General features: G+C 40.5%; 2 protein-coding genes across 2 annotated transcripts in view; both read left to right on the top strand.

Moving 5' to 3' along the window:
- Positions 1-21,136, top strand: part of LOC109470694 (transcription factor SPT20 homolog) — an 84,205-nt gene extending 63,069 nt beyond the window's left edge. The window contains exons 15-27 of the mRNA XM_019769723.1: positions 4,982-5,014; positions 8,951-9,155; positions 9,549-9,599; positions 10,011-10,176; positions 11,172-11,342; positions 12,702-12,857; positions 13,315-13,505; positions 14,080-14,260; positions 14,880-14,960; positions 15,574-15,686; positions 18,384-18,580; positions 19,630-19,753; positions 20,901-21,136. Of these exons, the coding sequence (XP_019625282.1) occupies positions 4,982-5,014; positions 8,951-9,155; positions 9,549-9,599; positions 10,011-10,176; positions 11,172-11,342; positions 12,702-12,857; positions 13,315-13,505; positions 14,080-14,260; positions 14,880-14,960; positions 15,574-15,686; positions 18,384-18,580; positions 19,630-19,753; positions 20,901-21,083 (1,852 nt within the window). The 3' untranslated portion in view covers positions 21,084-21,136. The remainder of the gene's footprint in view (positions 1-4,981; positions 5,015-8,950; positions 9,156-9,548; positions 9,600-10,010; positions 10,177-11,171; positions 11,343-12,701; positions 12,858-13,314; positions 13,506-14,079; positions 14,261-14,879; positions 14,961-15,573; positions 15,687-18,383; positions 18,581-19,629; positions 19,754-20,900) is intronic.
- Positions 21,137-24,112: 2,976 nt separating this feature from the next.
- The window catches only part of LOC109470690 (putative bifunctional UDP-N-acetylglucosamine transferase and deubiquitinase ALG13), a 60,630-nt gene continuing 59,802 nt past the window's right edge, over positions 24,113-24,940 (top strand). Inside the window, 2 exon segments of the mRNA XM_019769720.1 lie at positions 24,113-24,512; positions 24,658-24,741. Coding sequence (XP_019625279.1) covers positions 24,375-24,512; positions 24,658-24,741 — 222 coding nt within the window. The 5' untranslated portion in view covers positions 24,113-24,374.

The raw sequence follows: 24,940 nt of genomic DNA, 5'->3' as shown, positions 1-24,940 counted from the left end.
GAGGCGAATCTGAGAACCAACAAATTAAATTGGTGTGGCCTTAGCTGAAGTTTATTTTCCAGATGATTCTTTGAAATGTATGACCAATCCTCCTATCTTTTAAAGTATCCCCCGATGGCATTTCCATTTGAAGATTTCTGTTTATAGTACAACATTATAGCTTGTAGGCTTCAGTAAATTATGGAGTTAAGTTCCCACGAGGGATTTGATTTTCTGTATAGCTATCATATGCTCACATACACAGTAGGAATAGTAGCACAATGTTATAGTAATCAATCATTGGAACTTCTCAGATTATTCCCTCAGGCTTGATACCATTTCGCACAGGAAGGCAGATGTTTAAAAACTTTTTTTTATGATTGCACGATCCAGCAATGGTTGGAAAAGAGTAGCTGTAAGATCTCAAGTATGATTTCAAGTCTATAGCTGCAGGAATATGTAACTCGAACAGCCAGAATTTCCCAAGAAAATCACTCGGGGGACCAATAAAATAGTGTCAATGTGGACAGGTAGTTACTATAGATAAGATCTTAATATCTAAGGGACCACCAGAAGCTTTAAAGTGTTCACATTGTCCAGGTGGTCCTTATGTAGAGTTGGTCACTTGTACAGGTTTGACTGTATGTGTATGTGGTTTAGGATCAGTTTTTTTCTGTCATACATAACTTATAGGTAACCATGTGTACTGTAATTTTTATTTGGGATGACATTTTGTTTTTGATCTAAATTACATCTCTGCAATGTGAAAAATCTTTTCCTTCCAGAGATGTGACAGAAAGCGATATAGCATCCTTCCTGAATTCCAATATAGCAGCTATTCATGCATCACTGATGCAGGTCTGGAGATTTATTTCTTTGCTGATGTGTAGAGGCACATGTATCACTGTCATCATGTAAAAGTATGGCCTACTAAAATACATTGGTGCATGATTGTATAAAACTAGTAGGAGTAGGCATCCTTTCCATCTCAAAATAAAACTACTGGTACATTGATTATATGTAATTTCATCAAACACACACGCACACACACACACACGCACGCACGCGCATGCAGGCACGCACACACACACACACACACACACACACACACACACACACACACACACACACACGCACACACACACACACACACACACACACACACACACACACACACACACACACACACACACACACACACACACACACACACACACACACACACACACACACAGTACACACACACACACACACACACTGAAACAAATCCACTGTGCATGAAGCTAATTTTGATTATGCAAGGCAGGTAGCCACAGATGATTTTGTTTTTACCTGAGTTCAGTTGCTGGGCACAGGTATGATTTAGAGTCTGCATCCACAGAACAAGTAAATGTCAGTGTATGTCAACAACCTCTAGTACGTAACCCCGCTCTCGAACCCTTGGAGCATATCACCCAGACTGTGTGAGTGCCTCATCCATAACCACTCTCAACCTCCAAATGCCAGGAGAGCCAAGTAATTCGCTTTTTCTCATATAATCCTGATGAACTGTAAGTGCACCACGGTGATGCGACATTTATCAAGACCTGGGAGGGAAACCTGGAATAAATGGCAAAGGTATTGGGTATTTCTTGAACACAGAGGTACTGTATACAAGAAGTGTAGGATTGGTGTTTCTTAAACAGCTTGCAGTTTAAAGATGCAACATTCCTTTGAGCAAGAAACATTTCGGTGCACATGCAACAACCATAAATCAAAGTCTCTGTCAATCCAGTTTTAATGTTAACATACAGAACTCTGCTGAATGGTGAAGTTAACAAACTCGAATCCCATCATGTTGTCTCTCCCTAAACGATGTACTTAAAGATGCAACATTTCTTTGAGCAAGAAATATTTCAGTGCACATGCAACAACCATAAATCTCTGTCAATCCAGTTTTAATGTTAACATGCAGAACTCTGCTGAATGGTGAAGTCAACAAACTCGAATCCCGTCATATTGTCTCTCCCTAAATGATGTACTTAAAGATGCAACATTTCTTTGAGCAAGAAATATTCAGTGCACACGCAACAACCATATATCTCAGTCTCTATCAATCCAGTCTTCATGTTAACATACAGAACTCTGCTGAATGGTGAAGTTAAACTCGAATCCCGTCATGTTGTCTCTCCCTAAACGATGTACTTAAAGATGTGACATTTCTTTGAGCAAGAAATATTTCAGTGCACAGTCATGCAACAACCATAAATCAAAGTCTCTGTCTATCATATATTTTAATGTGAACATACAGAACCCTGCTGAATGGTGAAGTTAACAAACTCGAATCCCGTCATGTTGTACTTTACTGCAATCACTGCACAGAGTTATGTTTCCACTAAGAGAATGTGTTTGTCAGCAAACGTGACCTGCAGGAAGAGCGATGTCGTAGTTACCAATGTCACGATGAAGACAGATAGCAGGAGGGAAGACAGCCGCAAGTCCAGATAAGGAGACCAAATTGGTTTGCCAAGGAAATCAAGTTAGGATAGATTGCGAGGCGTGACCTTTTTCTCGAGAATTCCAAACAGGGCGAAGCAATCTTCCAAAATAATGAAGGCAGATACAGCATAAATAACCTATTAGGAGGAAAACTGAGTGAAGGAGAAGAGGTCCTGAGGTGGAAGATGCATGGAGATAGAAGGTTATTATCTACCAGCTCTGCAGGGAAATATCTCCGCTGTAATATCAGACAACTTCACAGGAACTGTGCCGCTTGGTTCTCACTAATATCTTTTGAATGGTCTCCTATTTCTGGGAGTCTAGGACTAGAGGATTGGGTGGTGTATTACTTGTACAGTGTTGAATGCACAAACATTTTTCCCCTGCAGTAGTTTGATTGGTTTTCATTCAGACAGCACGAGTGTGTACATGTTTCTTTGTTTGTGCAATGTGTAGAGAGATATTAAGATATTCAGAGATATTCAGTTCCACTGATTGTACACCCTTTACCTGTAGTTTTGTTTTTGGTGTGTTCATGATCACCAGTCCTGTAGTTTTGTTTACAGTGTGTCTGTTTGTGTATTAATGCATGTGCTTATCATTTCCACATCCTATACATGTTGGAGACACAGACAGATACATGTACATGTAGATCCAAGAAAGGTCAAAGAAAAAAGTTAACTCAATCAGAAGTCTAATCCTTATGTAACCGTCTGAGTGATAATTAAGAAGAGAATTACTATTGTGTTCCAATTACACCAGTCAGACAGATACATGTAGATCCAGACATGGAGACACAGACAGATATAGATCCAAGAAAGGTCCAAGAAAAAAGTTGTCTCAATCAGAAGAAATCTAATCTCTTCTGTAACTGTCTAAGTTATAATTAAGAAGAGAATTGCTATCGTGTTCCAATTACAGACAGTCAGATGTACTGGTGGGGCATAGGTTCAACATTGCAGATGCAGTTCCTTCTAAATCTGCTAGGGTCACTCATCACAAGCAGAGCAGCAGCCATTCAGTCAATGAGTTTTTCCCAATATCTTTTCTGTACACACTGCAAAGTATTTGGCAAAGCTGAAGTGGGTTATATTTGCTTGAAATGCTGGAATCCATTGTGGAATGGTTTGCTGCCTTGGATGCAGTATTGTGGATCAATAAAACAACCAGGGATTTCTACGCCCCTACAGGGCTGTCCATGCCAATTGTCTCACAAGGCCTACGAAAAAAAATGTTGTGTTTCCTGTTCCCGACCGACCGTAGGAAAACCTGCTGACCCTAGACTTTTTTTGTGTGGACCCCTGCAAGGGCCTTCAATCGAGCTGATCAACCTTTTCTAGCTCCATGATCTGACACCTGAGTGATGAAACGTTGTACAATCGGTTTACTCACATTGACAATGAAAATTAAAGTGTCCTCATGCAAGTTTTACTTTGTTAAACTGTATTGTACATGAATAAGATTTCCACCAATATAGATATCACTGAAGTCTAAAAAAAGAAAAGAAAAGAAAAAAAGAAAATCCCTACCTACCGACCCTAACTTTTTCAGGACTGAAACAGGAAACACAACATTTTTTTCCTAGGCCTAAGGCTTTTAGAGAATATGACTGGCTCACAGAGCAGCCCTCTGGAACCATGACATATCGGCCTGTCTAACATTGGATCAGTCCATCGATTCTCAGAACCCATTGACCTCCATGGTTCAAGGTCAAAGAATTCTCACCCCATTGTTGAAGTGCTTTGACCTGTAAGCTGTGAACTTGACCTCTGACTTGTAATTGAAAGAACGGACATTGTTGCAATGTTTTTGGTGACAGATAATGCAATTGTTCTCGACACCCAACATCCAGCTATAACAACTTCAAAGTCTTATAGTATTACAAAGACAACTCAAACTCTACTACTGGATAAATAACAGAGATAACTTCCGGATGTTTTAATAGTGTGACGGATCTCCATTATTTATCCAGTAGTAGAGTTTGAATTGTCTTTGAATAAAGTCTTATACAATTTGGAAAGGTATGTGGATAGCTAGTAAATCACTCAGGACCACAAGTTCTTTGCATACAACCATTTAGAAAAACAACGTTTGGTTGAGTGCAAGAACTTTGTGGACCTGTTTGAAAAGGTTTTAGTATTCAGATGTCATACCTGCACTCGTGCCAAGTGTAATGAAGTGACCATAGATCAATGGGATGAAATGTTCTCCAAATTAAGTATTTATCCCAAGCACAGATAACTTTGTAGTTCCCCGTGGTAATTTCTCACTTCCTGATTGCCCACCCAAGACTCATTCTGTCTGCTCTTAAGAAATCGACTTCTTATTCCTAAGTTTGTATCGATCACCAATCCTGGCTACTAGTAATTTGAAGGCCAAACCCTTGGTAAAGTCTTAGTGTGACTCTGTGGACTGTTTTATTGGCCTACAGCACCTGCACATCCCCCTAAGGTGGCTCCTAATGGCCGTGCGATCCCAGAGACCCTAAATTAACATCATTTCTTGTTATTACCGTTCTCTGCAGGTTTCCGCTCGGGAGCAAAGTCAACGCACAGAGGTATGTTTGATGTTTGTTTTATTTGAAATCCATTAGAGTAGATATCAACATCTATCTAATCTATTCTTCCTGGATTCAATAGAATTACAAATTCACAATATACGTAATTACAAATTAAGAAGACATTCATGAAACTTTAACTAGCATACAACTATGTGAGTTAAGGTACAACTACAGAGGATTAAACAATAGCAAAGACATAGCAACACACAATACTTAAAAGGATCGCTTTTTTGAGGTAGCTTGCCATGTGTTCACTGATCCTGAAAAGTCAGCCGTGATGTCTGCTGCTCTGTCTTTGCTGTGATCTCATTGACATCTTGGAAAGTTGTGATAACAAAGTTAAGACCAGTCACAGAGGCTGGGCCAGATATACTGTATAATAATTATGTCATTGAAGTTGCCCATAGTCGTAATGGATTCAAGAACTTGCAAACTAAATGATGATAATCTGCTGCCAGGTTATGAATGTTTTTACCGACAGTTTTTTAAACACTTAGCTAGGTTGTCTACAGGATAACAAAATTTAACATACAATAGTAATTGATATGAATGGATTTTCAACATTTTTTGGTTTGTATAGACCCTGGGCATTTAAATTTGGAAAATGTTTTGAATCTAGATTCAATTGTCAATTTTTTTTTAAAAGACAGTTGAAATAGAAATTCTAATAGCATAATCATGCATACACTGTATAATAGTGACTGGCAAAGAACCATAAAAAAGATTGCATCATTCAGATGCAAATATTTCCATGATTCTGCATAGTAAGAACTTATATACTAGTCGCTAGGATTTTTTTTTGCAAGTTTGAATATCCCGTTCAGAAAACAACTGAGAAATTCAGCTAAAAACGTAACGTTCTTACAGCAGCAGCTGGTTTGTAGATTGCCAGATACATGTACAACAACCCCCCACCCATTGAATTTGCTGACTATCTTATATCTAACATTATATGCTGGCGGACTGCACACCCAGATATAGCCTGTGCAGTAAACCTCTGGTCGCCCTAATGTTTCTGAGGATCATGTCCCCCGGCTGTAACCTGCGTGTGTGCGGAGAGACAATCCTCGCGCTGATGGCCCTGCACGGTTCACTACTCCTTCTTTAATGCTGACCAATCAGGCAGCTGGGTGGTTGTAAGGCCACAGCAAGTAAATTTTATGGATGACATCCTCCGCAGACTCCATATCTAATGCGAGCGGCCAAAAAAAACAAGACGGGCCGAAAAAAAACAAGGTTCCTACATTTTAAATTTTGACTCAATCATTGTACAAATGGTTTTGATTCAGTAGGAACATCACATATACACAGCCAGCATCACATGTCATCAAAGCAAGAAACAAATTTAAACATTAATTCAGAGCCTTTTCTTGTCTCCTTTCTTTATAGTTATCTGCCATCCACCTTCTGGCATGGCAACAGACATCTTTGCCCATTTTCGACATGTTAACCACTGTCAAAGGGCAACAAAATTTCTTGTTTTTTTTCCAAAATCAGGAAAAAATTAATGCGCTCTGATGTCATCCATAAGAATTACTTGCTGTGGCCTAACATAGAGAGATGGGCTATCAAGCCAGCCCCGGTGACACCAGTTCTTCAGTGCACTCCACATCTCCTTAGGAACAAATGGGAAAATCGATGGATGTCCCCCGGTAGTTTATGCCGATGATAGAAAGTGATTACCACGTTTTATTGTCTGCGAAGGTCCCAAGACACTTCTGCTGCGCTGCTTGTAAGCACAGCTCAGCTTCTTCAAGAAATTTGGAAAGCCTTGGAGATTTTTCTTAAAGATTCGTAGCCAAGTTGTTTTTTTAAGGCATTCAAATGTATCTGTGTGGAAAATCCTTTAAGCAGCTGAGGGAAGGTGAAGGACTAGAATCATTATTTAAAGGCATCCAGTGCACTTTTTAGGGTTTGGAAACACGATTTTTCAAAGTCTATATTCTAGACAAGTTATTTATCTAGTACATACTAAGTTGAAACAACACTATCCCTCATGGTGCAAAAATTCCCGAAATTCTTACAGACAATGGTTACTGGAAGGGCCCTGGACTCATTTTTAGGGTATCACCCAGAAAATAAAAGACTCGTTCCTGGCTTGTTCCTGCAGTTTTAAATGCCTAAAGTCTGAAATGCTGACTCAAACTGTAAGTGTCAATATCACAAAGATTGCCTCATAAGAAAATCTTCAGTTTTGCTGCCTTGAAATCACATTGGATGCATTTAAATGATAGCACACACGTCTGAAGCAGTTTTGCCAAAACACTCATTCAAATGTCAAAAGTAAGAAAACACCAGTCTGAAAATCTTAATAATATAATTATTATCTATTTTATTAAATTTTTCTTTTTTTTTCGTTTTTTTGTTTGACCACTGCCTGAAATGTACATTTTGTAAATAGAAGCTAATATACTACAGTATTAGAATTTCATGTTATCAAGGAACAGTCACAAATAATGTGATCAACGTTCACTCTTTTTTGCCTTTTTCCAGAAATAATAATTATTACAAACCATATGCCACATATGTTTTGTAATGTGCAGTGTCAGACATTTTCTACCATCTTCTCCTACATGTAAATCTGGTTCCACAAGATCCTCCATCCTGCTGGAAGACTCCATAACTCCAGATCGTAGATAAAATAATTCATTGCCTCCCTGCCTCAAATGTGTCCCAGAATGGGAAATGTGGCACGCACAACTACAGCAGAGAACACCAGGAGGGGCATTAAGAGTGGCACATAAAAATTGCGGAGCCGAAAAAGCCACGGGCGAAAAGCCATGGGAGTGTCATCTACCAAACACTGCAGCCTGTGTTATCTTTCTCCACAGACACATTTTGCAATAATCGTTTTCCCGAGTTCCCTCAATCATTTGTGAAGATACAAAACACTGAAGGAAAACTGAGTGATGAAACAAATTTCTCCCTGGAATGCTGTTTATGACTCTGATAAAGCAAGGAGGTTCAAAATCTTGTATTCAACCTCCTTGGATAAAGTAATAAGTAAAATGAAATATATTTACACACATCCTGAAGGTTTTGCTATCTGATGGAATTCATATTATGAACACTTGGCAATGGGATGATTTGCCTGTCAGACAAAACAGTGATAATGCTGGAACTGTGATACCTTGATAAGCTATTGCTTCAAGTCATGAATGAGAAAAAAAAGGATCCATGCATCATAATGCCCATTACATCCTGACCTATCATCAAATCAAAAAGATAGCTGTTCTTGTAAGATGGCTCATTCCTTTATTTGGCTTTTCCATAACAAGATGGAGGGGGAGACAAAACAGGTGATTTCTCACCTCTTCACGTTGTCTCTTTTTTTTTTTTTTAGTTTAGTTTTTATTCGCACTTTAAAACAAAATGTAACAATGCAATGTTCACATTTGTACTAATTGCAGATTCTCCCCAAGTTAAAATTAAGCTTCAATGTTGCTTTCAACTATCAGGCAGAAGCACTTTCTGAGGATTTTGTAAATAGCTCTCAAATTGCTGGGATGTAAAATACATATTCATAACATCATTCAGTCAAATCTGGCAAAATCTGTTGGTTTACAAAGCATTACATTTGCATGTACATGTACACCTCCCTGCTGCCTAACAGTGTGTAAACACTTGATTCAAACCTGTTGAGGTACATGTAGCACCTTTGAAATTTTTCAAAATACTGGCCAACGTGGACATGAAAAATTCCAGCTTTGGCAGTTTTAGTTACTGTTTAAATGCAATATACATACTGTAGATTTGGTCACAAGGTGCTATGACATTCAGAGAGCATATTTTACACTTATGAGCTGAAACTGTGGTATATGCAAAGAATTATGTAGAAACATTGCCAGTTAAGAACTGAAAATTACTGTAACAGTAAATCAAAGATTTGAACCTTAGTTTAATACAATTTTTTTCCTTGACAATCATTTTCAGGTACATCCAACAATACAAGGACCTGTTCACAGAGGAGGGACGTCGATCGGTGAAGATAGCCCACATCATCCCTGGCCAGCCGCCCCAGATCACCCACACACAGACCCCCAACCCCAACACCCCCACGCAGATAGTCTTTCCCGGAGGGGGACAGGGTTTACTCACTCCGACGGGATCTACCATCTCTCCTGGAGGGGGGACGCAGGTAGAAAACACATTGAAATATGAACTGAATGTCTCCTTCATCTTTGGTTTTTTATTAGATCCTTACCATAGTCTTTTTTAGTCAACATCCTTCACTGTATATTGCCATAGATCCTTAGCAAGCATGTTTCAATACCTGTACATAGACTAGAATGTCATGTAGTTTTGAAATTATTCCTGAGTTTTATCCATTTTTCTGTTTTTGAAATCTATAATTCTTTCATTAACATTGAATAAGAATCATCTCTTATTAGCCATGTCTTGTAGTTTTGTAGTTCATGATTTATAATGATTCTTGTAGTTTCATACATGTGTAGTTTTACTGTAGCTTGACTTTTTTTGTTCTTTCTTTCTTTTGTCAATGTTGTACATGTGCTTTCAACTTTGTTTACAGTACAACCGCCCCTTACAGAAGGGGAGCAGGTCTTTAGGGAACAAGCCCAAGGTACTTCCTAACCAAGCCTTATGCTCTGCCCTGCCTGCTTCTGCATCCACAGTTTTATACAATTTATTAACCCATTGGTCTCCCAGCCTGCAAGTTTTGGCTTCTGCTCTTTGAATGAAATGCAAAAAAAAAATGATATGCAAGATACACCACCACAAAATATTGTATTTACAAAATAACTGATTCTTAATCAATTATGGCAAATTGTTTTGGTAAGGTCTTTTGGAATTGTTTTCTGGAAAAACCCTAACAAAGTATTGCTTTGAAACAAATGCTTTTAATTATCATGTTTGGAATTTCCCAATTACTGCTGTTCTGTGGCTTTTGTTGTAGTTCTTTCCGTTATAATTATACAGTTACATATCTATGACATGGTTGTGACTCTGACATGTTTGCTCTGGTCCTGAACAGAGTTTTCCGGGAGGTTCTCACTCCAGCGGCAGCGGCGGCAGCAAGTCCAAACGCCCCCCTCCCATCAAACTGTCCCTGTCCCTCAACAACACGGGAAGCCTGTCATCCAACCTGATGAGTCCACCTGGAGACCAGGGAGACACAGGCACACCTACTTCATCTGCAGGTCAGGCAGTGATGCACAACAGTATACTAGTAGACAGTATGTAATGTATGTGTATGTGACTGCATGTGTGAATGAGCAAGTAGTCTAGTTAATGAATGGATGGATGCTACAGTTGCTGTAGTTCAGAGGTCACCAATCTCTCTTGTATATATCCTGAGCTCATGGGTATTGAGATCCTGGCCTAACAGTGACAGATAGCTACAAACATGTAGAGCTCTGAATCTCAAAATGCATGGGGATGTACAATCATGTAGTCCCTGTAAACTGTTTGTCCCTAAATGCACCCAGAGCATGACTCGTTACTTTAAAACTAAAAGGAAATTCTTTAGTATGCAGTGGGTTGGAAACCTTCAGTCCCTTTTACAACCTGTACTGGTGTAACAGTATTCCATCGGGTATATATCTAAATCATTCAGATTTATTAAAACAACTTGCTTTGCAAACCTGCATGAAAACTACTACTAGGTAGCAGAGGTTTGGTTACTGACTGAAAGAATACTGTAGTCTGATCAAGGAGATTAAAATTTTAGATTTTAATCCTCCTTGGTCTGATCTGTATTACTTATCTATCTAAATTCCGCTTTAGAAAGCTGCATGAGATAAGTTTCAGTAAGGTTACTGACTGAAAGAACAGTCTGATCAAAGAGATTAAAATTCTACATTTTAAACCTATCTAAATTCCGCTTTAGAAAGCCTGCATGAGGTTCACTTAGCTAGTTTCAGTAAGGTTACTGACTGAAAGAATAGTCTGATCTGTATTACTTGCGCCCTACAATGTATCTATCTAAATTCCGCTTTAGAAAGCCTGCATGAGTTTTACTTAGCTAGTTTCAGTAAGGTTACTTGCGCCCTATCTATCTAAATTCAGCTTTAGAAAGCCTGCATGAAAACTAGCTTAAGGAAGGATGCTGACTGAAAGAATAGTCTGATCAAGGAGATTAAAAATTTAGATTTTAATCCTCCTTGGTCTGATCTGTGTCACTTGCGCCCTTCAGGACTAGGTGCATCACATCCCTCCCCCACCATCTCCATGGGCGCCCCCATGCTGACCCCCACCATGGCCATGTCTCGTACCCTCGGCAGGCAGATCCCCGTCTACCCCATGCCCGGCCACTCCGTTGTCAGCCCTACAGATGGAGTAGGCACGCCACCTCTGGCCAGTTCAGGTACTGCAGACACTGCAGGCTATAAGGCTGTCCAAAGAAAATTTGAATGAAAATCTTGCTGTGATTAGCTATCCTGGTGGAAATTTTGAACAAAAAACTTGGCTGCCAAATTTGTAATTGCATGAAAACTATATTTCAAATACAGTTGAAAGACTGTCCAAAGAAATTTTACTATCTTGCTGTGATTTAATAGCTATCCTGGTGGAAATTTTGAACAAAAAGCTCGGGCTGCAAAATTTGCAATTGTAATTGCATGAAAACTATATTTGAAATCCAGGACTGGTGGAATGAATCTTTGTCAGGATTAGTTTTACTTGGAGAATTCGAATATCTTGCTGTGATCAGCTATCCTGGTGGAAATTTTGAACAAAAACTAGGGTTGCCAAATTTGTAATTGCATGAAAACTATAATTGAAATCCAATCAATATTGTTGTTTTACTTTGAGACTAACAAATTCTCTTGCCAATGTATTATCAGTACAATTATTTGATATTCACTGTTGAAAAAAATTTTTAATGGGGCTAGTCTGATGGACAAAAATCACAATTTCAAATACAGTCTATGTGTGAAACATACACATACCTGATTGTATGATATGTAGCTTTTTTGCTAGTTTAAAAGGATTCCATTATTGGATGTGTTTAAGTCTCAAATTTGAATAGTTATGTCTCATTTTGATAAGTAACCTTTAGATATGTAGTCAAGCAGTCAGGTAGCCCAACTAGCCCTCCTTTCAATGGCACCTGTATGTACATTGTACATGTATCAAGTGAATACAGCTCCCAAGTCTTATGAACAGAGTGCAAATCATAGCACTGGCACTGATATGAAAAGGAGAACAATAATTATGCTTTGCAACAGAGCCTTATCAGTGCCTTACAATGGAAGGCCATATCAGCACCTTGGAGAGGGCTGTAGCAGTGTCTTGAGTCAAAGAGCCTTCTCACTGTACCATATGGATGCCCCAAAGCAGAATGAGAGATGTCTTCTATATATATATATGTCAATGTCAACTATATTGCAAAATACATGAGCTATGTACTATTTTAGGGTAGGTTGAAGGCCTTCCAGTGCTGGATTTTGATTAGCCTCCACCAGTCCTCCCTACTGGGGTACGGATATGACTTTGGTAAAAGAGGGAAATAGTTGGCCAGGAAAGGCTGTCTGCAAGAGGGCTACACTCCCCTAGTCAATTATTCTCCCTATTGGCTAAATTTTACTTTTTTTGGAACCCGCATTGTTAGTCTGATTTTAATACCAGAACTCTGACCATTTATAACCAAGGACACATACACAATCTGTGATAAAACTTTACTACAGTAACTTCAACCTAACACGTTTCCTTCCACTTGCACCAGGAGCTGGTTTTCCCCACGGGACCATGAAGACCCCGAAGACCCCCCCACCTCTGCGGCCGGGGAGTGCCCCGGGGGCCCCCAGCGGGCAGCACTCGCTCCCCAACATCCTCAGCAGACGGCAGTCTGTACCTGAGATCACACAGGCTGGGGCACAAGGTAGGGACTCAATTTAATTCAATTCTTTATCATTATATCAACTTTGCAGACATACATGCACTACAATGTTCCCTGAATGACATTGATATTATATACATGTACTTCTAATATGAACTGTACATCCCAGACATAACAAGTACCATTCTCATTATAGAGTCTGAGGGACTGATGTAAGAAAGAGTTCTGAAGTCTCTTTGTTCTGGCTGGGGGGGATGGAGAGGGACAGTTTTCTTTTTTCCTGAATGAAGGAAAAGTAGCTGATGATCTAGACCCAGGGACAAGGTCATGTAGGGGGTGGTCGTCCAGTAATATTTGTGTGAAGAGTATTGTTCATTTGGTTTCCAGCAAGTACATTAAACAGTCATTCTTTTGCCAAACTAAAAAGCAATTTTAGGAATCATTCTTCTAGGTGCAAAGTTTTAATAAATATTCTTTCTGTAACAAATTTGTCCCCTAGGTTCAGTTAGTATGACCAGCTCCAAGGTCCCCACACCGAGTGGCACCCCAACTGGCACCCCCACAGGGACACCCAAGCCTGGAGACGCCCCTCCCACACCCTCCACTGTCCCCACACCAACCTCGGAGACTCTGCCTATAAACATCATTGGAACCATGGGCCAGGCAGGAGGGATAGTGCCCACTATCTCTGTAAGTATCATTTCTCTTCATACATAAATGGAATGGAACACATAAAAGCTATCAATGGAGTGTCAATGACATTACAGCAGACGTTTTATTAGCTGTAGGAACCTACATTGTTGTATTTATTTTTACTCAAATACCGTAATATTCTGCTTGTCACCAGCACTGGATTTTCTTTTTTGTTGTTATTTGCTTTGTCTGCATTTGAGCAGGATAATTATTATGATTTTTTTTACATACAAACAAGCTTTGCAGGTAATGAAAAAAGGACTGCATTTTGGGTCCACCTAACAGCTTTTTTTGTACTGCAGCTTCCCTCTACACTGAGCATTAAAAGGCAATATGTTTTGGAGCACACTATGCTTCTCTTGCAGAAGTTTGCGCTTTTTCATGTCAAATGATGGCACATACTACTCATACAGCTACCGCCTTGCCACTGGTGTCCATTGGGTACTGTCCAATGGGTACTGTCTGGCTAATGGATACTGCCTGCCCAATTTGATACTGTCTTTTGTGGCCACCGAAAGATCTGCTTGGAGATTAACATATTCAATTTACTACTTTCACCCCCTACATCTAGACCACTACCTCCGGCGGCCTGGTGTCCATGCGGATCCCCATGTGTGTTACCATGGTGAGTGGCACGCCCACTGCCGTGGTCACCACGCCTTCAGGGGTCATCACCACACCCATCAACCTGAGTGGGGCGGGGCCGGGCATCATGACAGGAGCCATCAACATCATTGGTGGCACCCCGATAGGTACATGACATGGTATATTACATGTACATGGATATAGGGGTTTTCTTTTACACAACCAATATTGTCTCTTTAACTCTCTTATCTTCCTTACATTTCGGTGTCTATCAGACACCTTCCTCAGAGCCTCAGCATAGCTTCTCGATGCTATATGTAGCTGATGTAGGTCGCGCTTTTGCAGTGAGAACACAATCCCCTTGTGTAAATGATAACCCTATATCCTATACTCGACCAACCTGATGAAACTATTTTCGGATGTATATTACATGGTAGCAGTTTCTTCAAGTTAGGGATCATCACAAATCCTTTACCTTTGCCAAGAAGGTCATGTTATTGGAAGAATTGTTTGTAACAGTATAGCAGTGTTTGTGGTTGAACAGCATAACTCAAAAAGCTCTGGATGGATTGTTATGAAATTTTTATGTTTTTAGGTCTTGACTTACCGGTACTAAAAACTACTGTAACATTAGATTTTGGACCTCCTGGCAGCTTTCCTCAACACCGAAGCAAAATTTGAGGTAAATTACTCTTTAGACAGAGCACATCAGTGTTTGGTGACACCTCAGGGCTGGCGCCATTTTGTAATGTCAACTCATTTGTTACCCCTGCCTTTGTCCCCCAGGAGGCAGTATCTCCTCCTCCATGCAGGGCACAGCTGCCAGTAGTCAGCAGGTGACTGCAGCACCCATCAACATCAGTGCAGGTAAACACCTACATCAGGCACACAATACTGACAACACAACATGCTGTATCTGAAAATGTCAGTGATATTTTCTTCAGATACACCATGTTGCAGTACTGTCACATATTTTACAAGTACACAAGTCATTAATGACTATTATAATATAGGTAAGTCTAGCAGTGCCCCTGCTGGTACCCAGTTGATACACTATACTATACTACTTGTGTTTCTATTGAAAGCATAGCAAATACCAGGCCCCCAATATCAGTGTCTATTTATTTTCCTGTGTTTCCCTGAGTAAATACATTGACCCATGAGTCTTCAAAACCAGTGTTCACCACCATCTTCCAGCATACAGTGTACCTCTCAACCAGTGACCAGAAGTGGCCTTGAACAACTCAATTATAAAAAAAAAAACAATCAAGCATTGCCAATTTGTACATGATGTTAATTATTTTGTTCTCTCTGGCATTGTTGTACACCAGGTATGGCAGCACCACAAGGAGACTCAGTGGCTCCATGGTCAATCATTTTGACTAGTGTTTAAAGCAAGGCATTCTGCTTTGTTGTTACTTTGCCTGTTTGCACATGTTGTTGATTGTAATGTTATGTTTCTGTCATTGTTTTACACCAGGTATGGCAGCAGCACAGGGCATCAACCCAGCCCTGGCCCCCCAGTTCCTGGCCACAGGTCTGAAGAACACACAGGGTCTCCGCCCAGGGACCGCTCCTCTATCACTCCTACAGGTGAGAACACCACAGGAGTGGCTCAGTCTATTATCAAACAATAATTTCAGTCCAGTGTTGTGTAGACAAGGCATTATGCTTTATTGAAAAGTTTATAGCAAATTCAAGGTAATTGCAAATTACAAAACATAAAAGAACTTCAATGAAACGGTACAAAATAACTAAAGTCTACATGGTAAAGGTATTCGCTGATTATGTAGTGACCATTTTGGAGTCTGCTTTAAATTAGAGAGTTGTGTCTGTGAAGGTTAGACATCCAGGTAATACCGGTAAGATACACCAAGAAACAGTTACTCAATCAACTTTTCAAAATCATCCAATTGCTTGAGTAACTAACTGTTTTTTTGGCATAGAGAGTTGTATTGTTTAAGAATGCCAATAAATGGAAAAGACATAGAGTCAGACAAGAATCATGTCTCCAGTGCATGTACATGTCGTTTCCAGTCTTAATAAGGATACTAGAATTTAGTCTATCATGAAAGTCCATCTGTGTTGGTAGTCACATGTTTAAAGTTACAACTTTGGATCCAACACAAAAAGTTCTCTCACCTAGAGCTTTCAACCAGTTAGTTGACTGAGGAAGACTAGAGTGACTGGTTTGAAGTTCTAGGTGAGAGAACAAAGATTTAACTTTAAACATAGGATTTAGTCTATTGTTGATTAAAGAAGAGACCACTGTCAACATGAGCAAGATCGACACAACAATCAGAAAAGTGTCACCTGTTGACTCTGTTGTCTGTCTGTCGACACCCTGTAGCACCTCCCCAGTGGTAGCCTGGGTGTGCGCGTGCCTGCGCCACAGTTCGCTACACCCTTGGTCCCCGGGCAGACCCCCCCGCCGAGACACCAGGTGATGGACCGTCCCTCCTCGGACGTTACGATGGACGGCTTTGCAATGTCAGGGCAGATCAGAGGAGGGTTTCAATCATAATCTGTTGCGGAAGATTACATCAGATTTCAGAACAAATTGGATGATGTTATATGAGGAGTTGTACAGACAAAATATGAAAGAATAGCATTGTTTGCACCTGATGTATCGTCGAAAAGTTTTGCAAAAAATTTAAATCTAAAGAAGCCGACATTCTCACAAAAGTTCCATTGCAGTGATCATGGAGGTAAAAAAAGACCTCCATGCAGTGATGTAGGGACCCCCACGAGGCCCATTTACGAACTTGACCTTGGTCTTCCCAACATTAACCTGCCTGCCAAAAATCATGAACAGCGAACTATGCCTTCAAAAGTTATGCCGCATAGTCTACCACACTATAGCAAAGTGATTTCATAGCCTTCTCGGCGAAGGCAAAAAATAGTTAAGAACAGGTTCAAATTCCGTAAGGCAGCTACATAGTTTACTGTCCTCCAAATAAGTGACTCTAATCAACACTAATCATTTTTTGGAGGAGAGTGAAGCATCTTTTTCTCAAGTGTGAGCAATATTTTTTGGGAGGAATGGCTACAATATATATCTATTAAAAGAGCAGGCTTATTTGCACCAAAAGGCTGGGTAATCGAGGGAGTGGGCAAAATTAAGTGAAGAATACACTGAGGTTGTAGAACAGTTTTTGTATTGCTTTTCAAAGTCATGCTTTATACTTTAGACTAGTATTCAGTCATTGCAGCTGTCACATAATGATTTTATAAGCCTTGTAAACAAAATGAAAGGACAGTTATTTTGCAATTGTATTAATTTTTTACCTCATTGGAAGCCAGGAAGAAAAGTGTTGAGTTGAAAGTCCCTCCCTATGTGCCCTGACATGGTAGCCAGGTTTGCCCCCATAACAGCCTCATCCTTGGACCAATCATCATGCTTGCTTGCTTGGTTAAAACAGAAGTGTCTGTTTATTCAGTGATGCCTTAAAGACTGACATTATTATGTGACTAATCTATAAAGGTTCAGGGTTCCAACTGACATTTTAAAGGACGTTGAACGGTTTGATACGTTAGGAGTCATTGTTGTGCTAAAGCATGTACATGTTCCCTTTTTTGTTTGTGGCAGTTGCATTCTTCAGCTATTTGATAATCTTGACTTGTTTCCTTTCTAATGTATAACTAAGTCTTACACATACATTTGACCAGAAATGTATATTTGTGCATTATGTTTGAGCCTTTGTAAATGTTTTGGATGTTGGATGTCTTTTCTGTGGTACAAAAATGTCAGAGTGGTTGAAATACATGACTGTCATGTATGTTGCTAAGGCTGCACATGTAAGTGTGCATCCCTACTTTTTAAATTGAAATGTTAGTCCACAGAAAAGAAGAAAATTTTGCAACCAAAACAGGTTGTTGATAATAACAGGCCACTTATAAAGGCTATGATATAATTTGACACAACATTATGAAGCAGTTTAAACTGTAATTTCCAACAAAAGAGATTTGGACTTACCAAAATGTTTGACCATGCAACTCCGGTCTTCGTCAAGCAACTTACAAAGACTGGAGTTGCACAGTTGAAAATTTGGATAAGTCAAAATCTCTTTGTGTTGGAATTACATTCTAAACTACTCCATAATGTTGTGTCAAATTTTGCCCTTACATCATAGCCTTTATAGTGTTATTACCAACAACCTGTTTTGGTTGCAAAATTTTCTTCTCTTTTTGTGGGACTAACATTTTAAACTGCTTCATAATGACTTCTACCAAGTTGTGAACACAGATGAACTTTCAAGATCAGACTTGACGCAACATTGTTCATTTCAGGTGCAGGGGCAACAGCCGCAGCTGATTCCCTTCAACCCGCAGGCGCTGCAGGGCCGCCCGCTGAACCAGGCCACTCTGCAGCAGCTGCAGGCGGCGCAGGGCCAGGCGGCGCAGCCGCAGCAGATCCAGCTCAACGCGCAGCAGCTGCAGCAAATCCAGCAGTTCCAGCAGCAGGCCCTGCAGCAGTCGCAGCAGCAGTCAGTTCAATTCAATTCAATTCAATTTTTCAATTCAATTTTATTGAAACTTTTTTTTTATTGCATGTTCATTCCCCGGGGGGATAAATGCATGGATGTACAGAGTACAATGTACTGGAGAGTTCTACAACAATAGTAATAAAGAAAGGCTAACATCAGGTCTAAGATATACAGTGCTAAAAATAAAATAAAAAAGAAATATATATATAAGTGGTATTGATCTAAGTTCTAATGGCTTCTTCTCTCTTTTTGAAACATTTTGAAATATACTTACATACTTCATTGATGACGTCTATATTTGTACATGATATAATATATTTAAAAGTGTCTTTATTAAGAACAGTCAACATAGCAGGGGTACACAGTACTCCTGAATTGTGTGGACTTTACATAAGTATAAGAAACGCACAAGACAATTACATACAAGAGTGGGACATAAAACACTAGAACACTAGGTTTGCATTTAGCTACTGTACAGTCTAATTGTGCAGTGGAGGAACGAGTTGTACAGTCTGTTTGTCCGTGCCTTGGGCACCATGATTCCCCCAGAGTTCCTCAAACACCTCCCTGTGCTGTCCGACCTGGCTCCTGGTACCAAATCATGTAGTGGGTGGTCAGGGCTGAGCATATACTTGAACAGCTTGACAGCCGCAAGTTCACGTCTTTCCGCAAGTTCAGTTTATTACGATACCCTTTAGCCCGTTAGGGCTAATCTTCCAGGGCTCATTTACACATTACACACACACAGTACAAATATACACATATGACTACAAATTTACATACATGCTGAGGTCACACGTCAGACAAGGTACTAATTATAGCTAAAATCATAAAACGAGCAAATTATCGGCTAAGTGTAAAACTAATATTACCATTACTAAAAATTTCAATATAACAACTATCATCATAATTAAAACCATTAAGTTGCATACATATACAATTGATCGATCAATCTCTTCAACCGCCTCTCATCGGATACAGCCTTAACCTCATTTGGTAGTGCATTCCACATCTGTAGGTAAACATCTTCTTTCCACTGTTATTCTTAGGTCCTCCCCGCAGCAGGGCGCCGCAGGGGCAGACCAGCCGCAGCAGAACCAGCAGATTCAGCAGAGCTTGCTGCAGCAGTTCCAGCATCAGCAGCTGCAGCAGGCTCTCCTACTGCAGCAACAGGTGGGAAAACTGTTTACTATTACTAGTAATTGTCGTAAACAATAAAAAAAACTTCACTCTTTTGTTTGTTTTCTAAGAAATTTAGCAAGGCAACATGAAAAAAGTACTAGCGAGGTGACAGAATCCAATGTTTATTATATTTACTCTCTGCTATGGCTCTCCTACTGCAGCAACAGGTGGGAAAACTGTTTCCTATACATTGTCGTAAACAATAAGAAAATTTTCAGTCTTTTGTTTATCTCTGTCGGTTCTTGGAAATTTAACAAAAGGCCAACATGAAGACAGTTTTAATGATGTGGCAGAATCTTACGTTAACTATATTCAGTCCCTGACCCTTTCAATCCAAGAATCAACAAATTACTAGTAGATTGGTGTGGACTGAATTATAAAGTTTCTGTGAAACATGACTTGGCCTTGTACATCACGGCTGCCAGTCATGCTGTTGTTGATACAAATAAACCAAATAAACCAGTAAACAACAGTGTTGTACACATAGCTTGATGTTTATTTATACATTCATATTATTCACTTGTCACACATGAAATCATCTTTCTGTCCTCTGCTCTAAGACATTATAACCCCTAGACATACATGTACATTCTGTACCTTTCTCCTTTCCTGCTATATATTACCCATGCTAACAGTCACACATACACATGTACTAGCAGCAGCCTGTTAGCCCCACCCAAGGTGTTACCAGTTCCCAGGTGCCAACTCCCCCTCCTCCCACACCCCCTGCAGTGTCTCAATCCACAGGAGGGGTAAGTCTACACACTACTGACACTACCTAGCCTCTACCAGGCACCACGGATCACTGGAAAAATAGTAGAAATTGACCAAAATAAGTACTATACCAGGGGAGGGTACATTTTGTCTTTAATCAGAGAGGGTGCATTTGTTGCAAAATGTATCCTCTCTGGCCAGCCAACTCCCCTGGTATAGTACATGTATTCTCTTTATTTTGGCCAATTTCTACTATTTTTCCAGCGATCTCTGGTGCCTGGTAGAGGCTAAACACTACCATCCACCCGACAACACAAATAAACACTCTCAGTGTAAAAATAAAAGAAGTGAAACCCATTCCAAGTTTAGTGTCATCCAGTATTAGTTTTAGACTGTGTTCTGACCGGAAATGTGTATGTTCCAGGGCATTCAAGGTCAAATGCAGCAGCTGCCCCAAGGTCAGCAGCAGCTGGCGCCCATGGGTTACCAGAAGCCACCGTCGTCCCTCACTGTACAGCAGCAGCTGCAGCAGAGCATTCAGCAGAGGCAGACGTCGAAGAGCAAGAGTCGCAAACGCACCACCCCAACACCTCCCAAACAGTCTTAAGCTCAACCAAATAGTACTAGGCACTACCAGGCAGTTCTAGGCACTACCGAACCATCCTAGGCACTATGGAACAGTTCTAGGCACTACCCAACAGTCTTAAGCATGACCAAATAGTACTAGGCACTACCATACAGTCCTAGGCACTACCAGGCAGTCCTAGGCAGTACCAGATAGTCCTAGACACAACCAGGCAGTCCTAGTCACTACCAGGCAGTCCTAGGCACTACCAGGCAGTCCTAGGCACTACCAGACAGTCCTAGGCACTACCAGACAGTCCTAGGCACCACCAGGCAGTCCTAGACACTACCAGACAGTTCTAGACACTACCAGGCAGTCCTAGGCACTACCTGTCAGTCTTAGGCACTACCAGTCAGTACTTGACACTACCAGGCAGTCCTAGGCACTACCAGGCAGTCCTAGGCACTACCAGACAGTCCTAGGCACTACCAGTCAGTACTTGACACTACCAGGCAGTCCTAGGCACTACCAGGCAGTCCTATGCACTACCTGGCAGTCTTAGGCAATACCAGGCAGTCCTAGGCATTATCAGGCAGTCCTATGCACTACCAGGCAGTCCTAGGCCTAGGCACCACCAGGCAGTCCTAGGCACTACTGAATCACCCTAGACTTGATCAAACAGTTCTAGACACTACCCAATGGTCTTAAGCACGACCAAATGGTGCTAGACACTACCAAGCAGTCCTACAAGTATTGTAGGCACTACCAAACAAATAGTCATGGGCATTACTGTACAGTATAAGGCACTACCAAACTGTCTTAGGTCCTCAAGTACGAGGTTGTCATAAATGTTGTGAAAAACACAGTGTAGAACAGTCAAGAATACACATTTAAGACAGAAGACAATATGACATGTCAGTGTTGCCTCTTTGGGGCAGTGAAGCAAAATGTTGCTATCCAACAATTTTTTATCATGAAAATTACATGTACTTAGTAGATGGCAAAAACAGAAGAAGAGTTTCTAGATGATACTAGCATACAGTATTTAAAATCAGAGCATTGTACTTGGCTAATGGTTTCAATCCATGTAACAATTGTCAACATTGTGTAATGTCTCATTTCTGTCATCAAACTTTTAGGATAGAAAATCTGAATGGTTGGTAGTTACAGTCACATTTAACCATAGATTTGTGCCTGTATAATAGGAAGAAAAATGTTTTTCCAATTTCAAGGAGTAATCTTGTATGCCTACAATGTATTTTAGCAAGGTCTGCAGAGCAATTGCAGGCGGCATGTTGTCATGTATTTATGAATGCTGTATTTAGTTCCATCAATATTTGTATATTATACATTTGTACCAAAGCAACGTGTTGTGTTTGTTGTGTTTTCTCTTGAATTTACATCATATAAATTATAGGGAAATCCTTCATAGTTTAAACCAAGGACAAGACTGTGTTTCATGCTTTTTGGACCCAAACATGCCCAAGAGCAGCCTAACACCCAAAATTTGTGAGACTAGCATGTCCAGATCAGGAGATATCTAAACCAGAAGTTCGGCTGCAACTGTTATGCAAGTGTAGGGTCTCAGTCCACATGGCAGTGGGGACCCCTAACTACTGAAGTAATTATTGCATGTCGATTGTAAACGATTAATACTCGAATGCTGTGAGGTGTTGTTTGGAATTTTGTTTTTGCTGCAGTACTGAAAGCAATTAATAGAGGCTGCTTTTGATCCATGGAACAGAAAGAATCTTGGTACACTTTTTCACAATTCACAAGTGCCCAACTCAATACACATAGGCAATCAAAGATAGAAAACTTCACCCTTCTTGCCAGTACATCGGTTAACAATATAAACCTTGGATGGCGTATTGGACCCTCTCTGGTCAATGGATGCCCCCTGGCCAATTTGATACTGTCCTTTGCCACCCTAGGATCTGCTTGGAGATGTGATATTAAAACAGGCCATCAATACTTGTATATAGAGCTGTGTACCGGTACGCAGTACCGATACTGTACCGGAAAAATTGATTAGGTACAGGTCCAAAATACCTACTCCCTCAGTACCGGTACTGTACCTAAACAATTTCACACCAATTTTATGCCTATTTGTGACCTCAAATGTGTATAAAGGTGGTTAACAATGGGTCCCTGTGTAAGGACAGCGTGTTCATGAAAACAAAACACTTAGTTTTGCCTATATTTTATCTGAGCATTCGCCATAAACAAAGAATAAACCTTAACTATCAAGTTTATTTATGTTTTTTTTGTTATTGAAGGAGTTCAGAAGACCATATAAATTGGTCGAATTGTTCAGGTACAGGTTCAGGTCCGGACCTGTACCTAAACCTGTGTACCTGTACCTGTACCTGTACCTAAAATTTGTTTAGGTACACAGCTCTACTTGTATATCATTAAATGTGAAGTTAATCATCTCAACTCCTATGGGAACATAAGATTCACCTCATCTCATCTCATAGGAGAACTGAAGGCTATACAAAAATGTTGTTTGTACATTAATATTTATTACAAAACGGCAGTACCCAGAGTCGGTAATCTCCAAGCAGATCCTGGGGTCTCAAAAATATCAAATTGGGCAGGCAGTATCCCATTGGCCAGAGAGGGTCCATGCGCGACCCAAGGTGGGGATAGCGACAAAAAATGGGCCATATATAAAAAGCTAACGATCATTCCCCCACAACCTCTGCTTGGGGAGAGAAAGTCGGATGGTATGCAAAGCTGCAAAGTTGAAGGTTTACCCGCCAACCACCTGCCGATTTAGATCAGTACTGCAGCCGCCAGCTATGTATCCCGTGGACATAATTTCAATGCGAGCAGACACAGACAGACGCGAGACAGCATTTTTCACACCTGAGTAATCTGAGAAGGGTAGTTTACCTGTCTAGCGTGACACATTCCCGTCTGCAAACGTGGGCACGATTGCGTAACCCACCTAATGATGCAAGATGGTGAAAGCTTCAACTTCCTACAAGCGAAATTAATCTAATTAACATATTCAGTACACCAAAAAATACCGAAACTTTGACACAGGACTTAAGTTGAGAACTGAAGTCTTTTATTGTTCATTCATTTGCCAGACAATGAAATATATCCGCGCAAAGTATTCGCAATTGATTGAGAAACGGTGTGATGACGTCACTGGTCAACACACGCACATGTGGAGTGAAGGAAAAATGGCGTCGTGTGCGCCAGTTGTGTAAAGTTATTTATCTGGCGAAACTTCGTGTTCCCACACAGTATGTGAACGTCTTTCACTGTAATTTGAATTCGTTTTAGATTAGTGAAAGTTCTTAGTTTGTTTTGGTTGAAGCCATGTCCGTGGTACGGGGTAGGAAGTCGCCGAAGGCGGAGTCCCTTCAAGCCATGGACGAGTATCTGTCCTCCCTCGGCTTGGTTAGGAAACCTATCGCCAAGGACGGGTCTTGCCTTTTTCGTGCCGTAGCCGAGCAAGTGAGTGTTTACCCATGCCTTCTGCTGATGTTTACTTTGTCTACAGATTATGGGCATTACGTCGCAGCATGTTATGTAGGCGGAACTGCGTGTTTACGTTATTTTTGCAGCGAGGAAAGTGTCAACCAGCTCGCTTTGTTTTTAGGTGTTCCATTGCCAAGCGCGCCATCTTGAAGTGCGGGAGAGATGCATACGGTACATGGACAGACATAGGGACATTTTTGAAGCGGTAAGTGTCCAAAAATTATCGTCGACAACTTCCTGCTCCTGTCAACATTGTTTGTTTACAAAACGTCGTTTGTTGCGGTCGTGAAATCTACGCCTGGTAGGTTTGCTTGCCTATGCAAGCTATTAGAAGGAGGCGTGACCTCTTTTTATCATGACCACACACCGTTCTTGTTCTGTTGTGTACGCAGTTTGTTCCTGGC

The sequence above is a fragment of the Branchiostoma belcheri genome, unplaced genomic scaffold (assembly GCF_001625305.1).
Source record: "Branchiostoma belcheri isolate BF01 breed outbred unplaced genomic scaffold, Haploidv18h27 scaffold23, whole genome shotgun sequence".
Taxonomy (NCBI): Eukaryota; Metazoa; Chordata; class Leptocardii; order Amphioxiformes; family Branchiostomatidae; genus Branchiostoma; species Branchiostoma belcheri.
The sequence above is the reverse complement of the archived record's forward strand: the minus strand, read 5'-3'. Positions and strand labels throughout refer to the sequence as shown.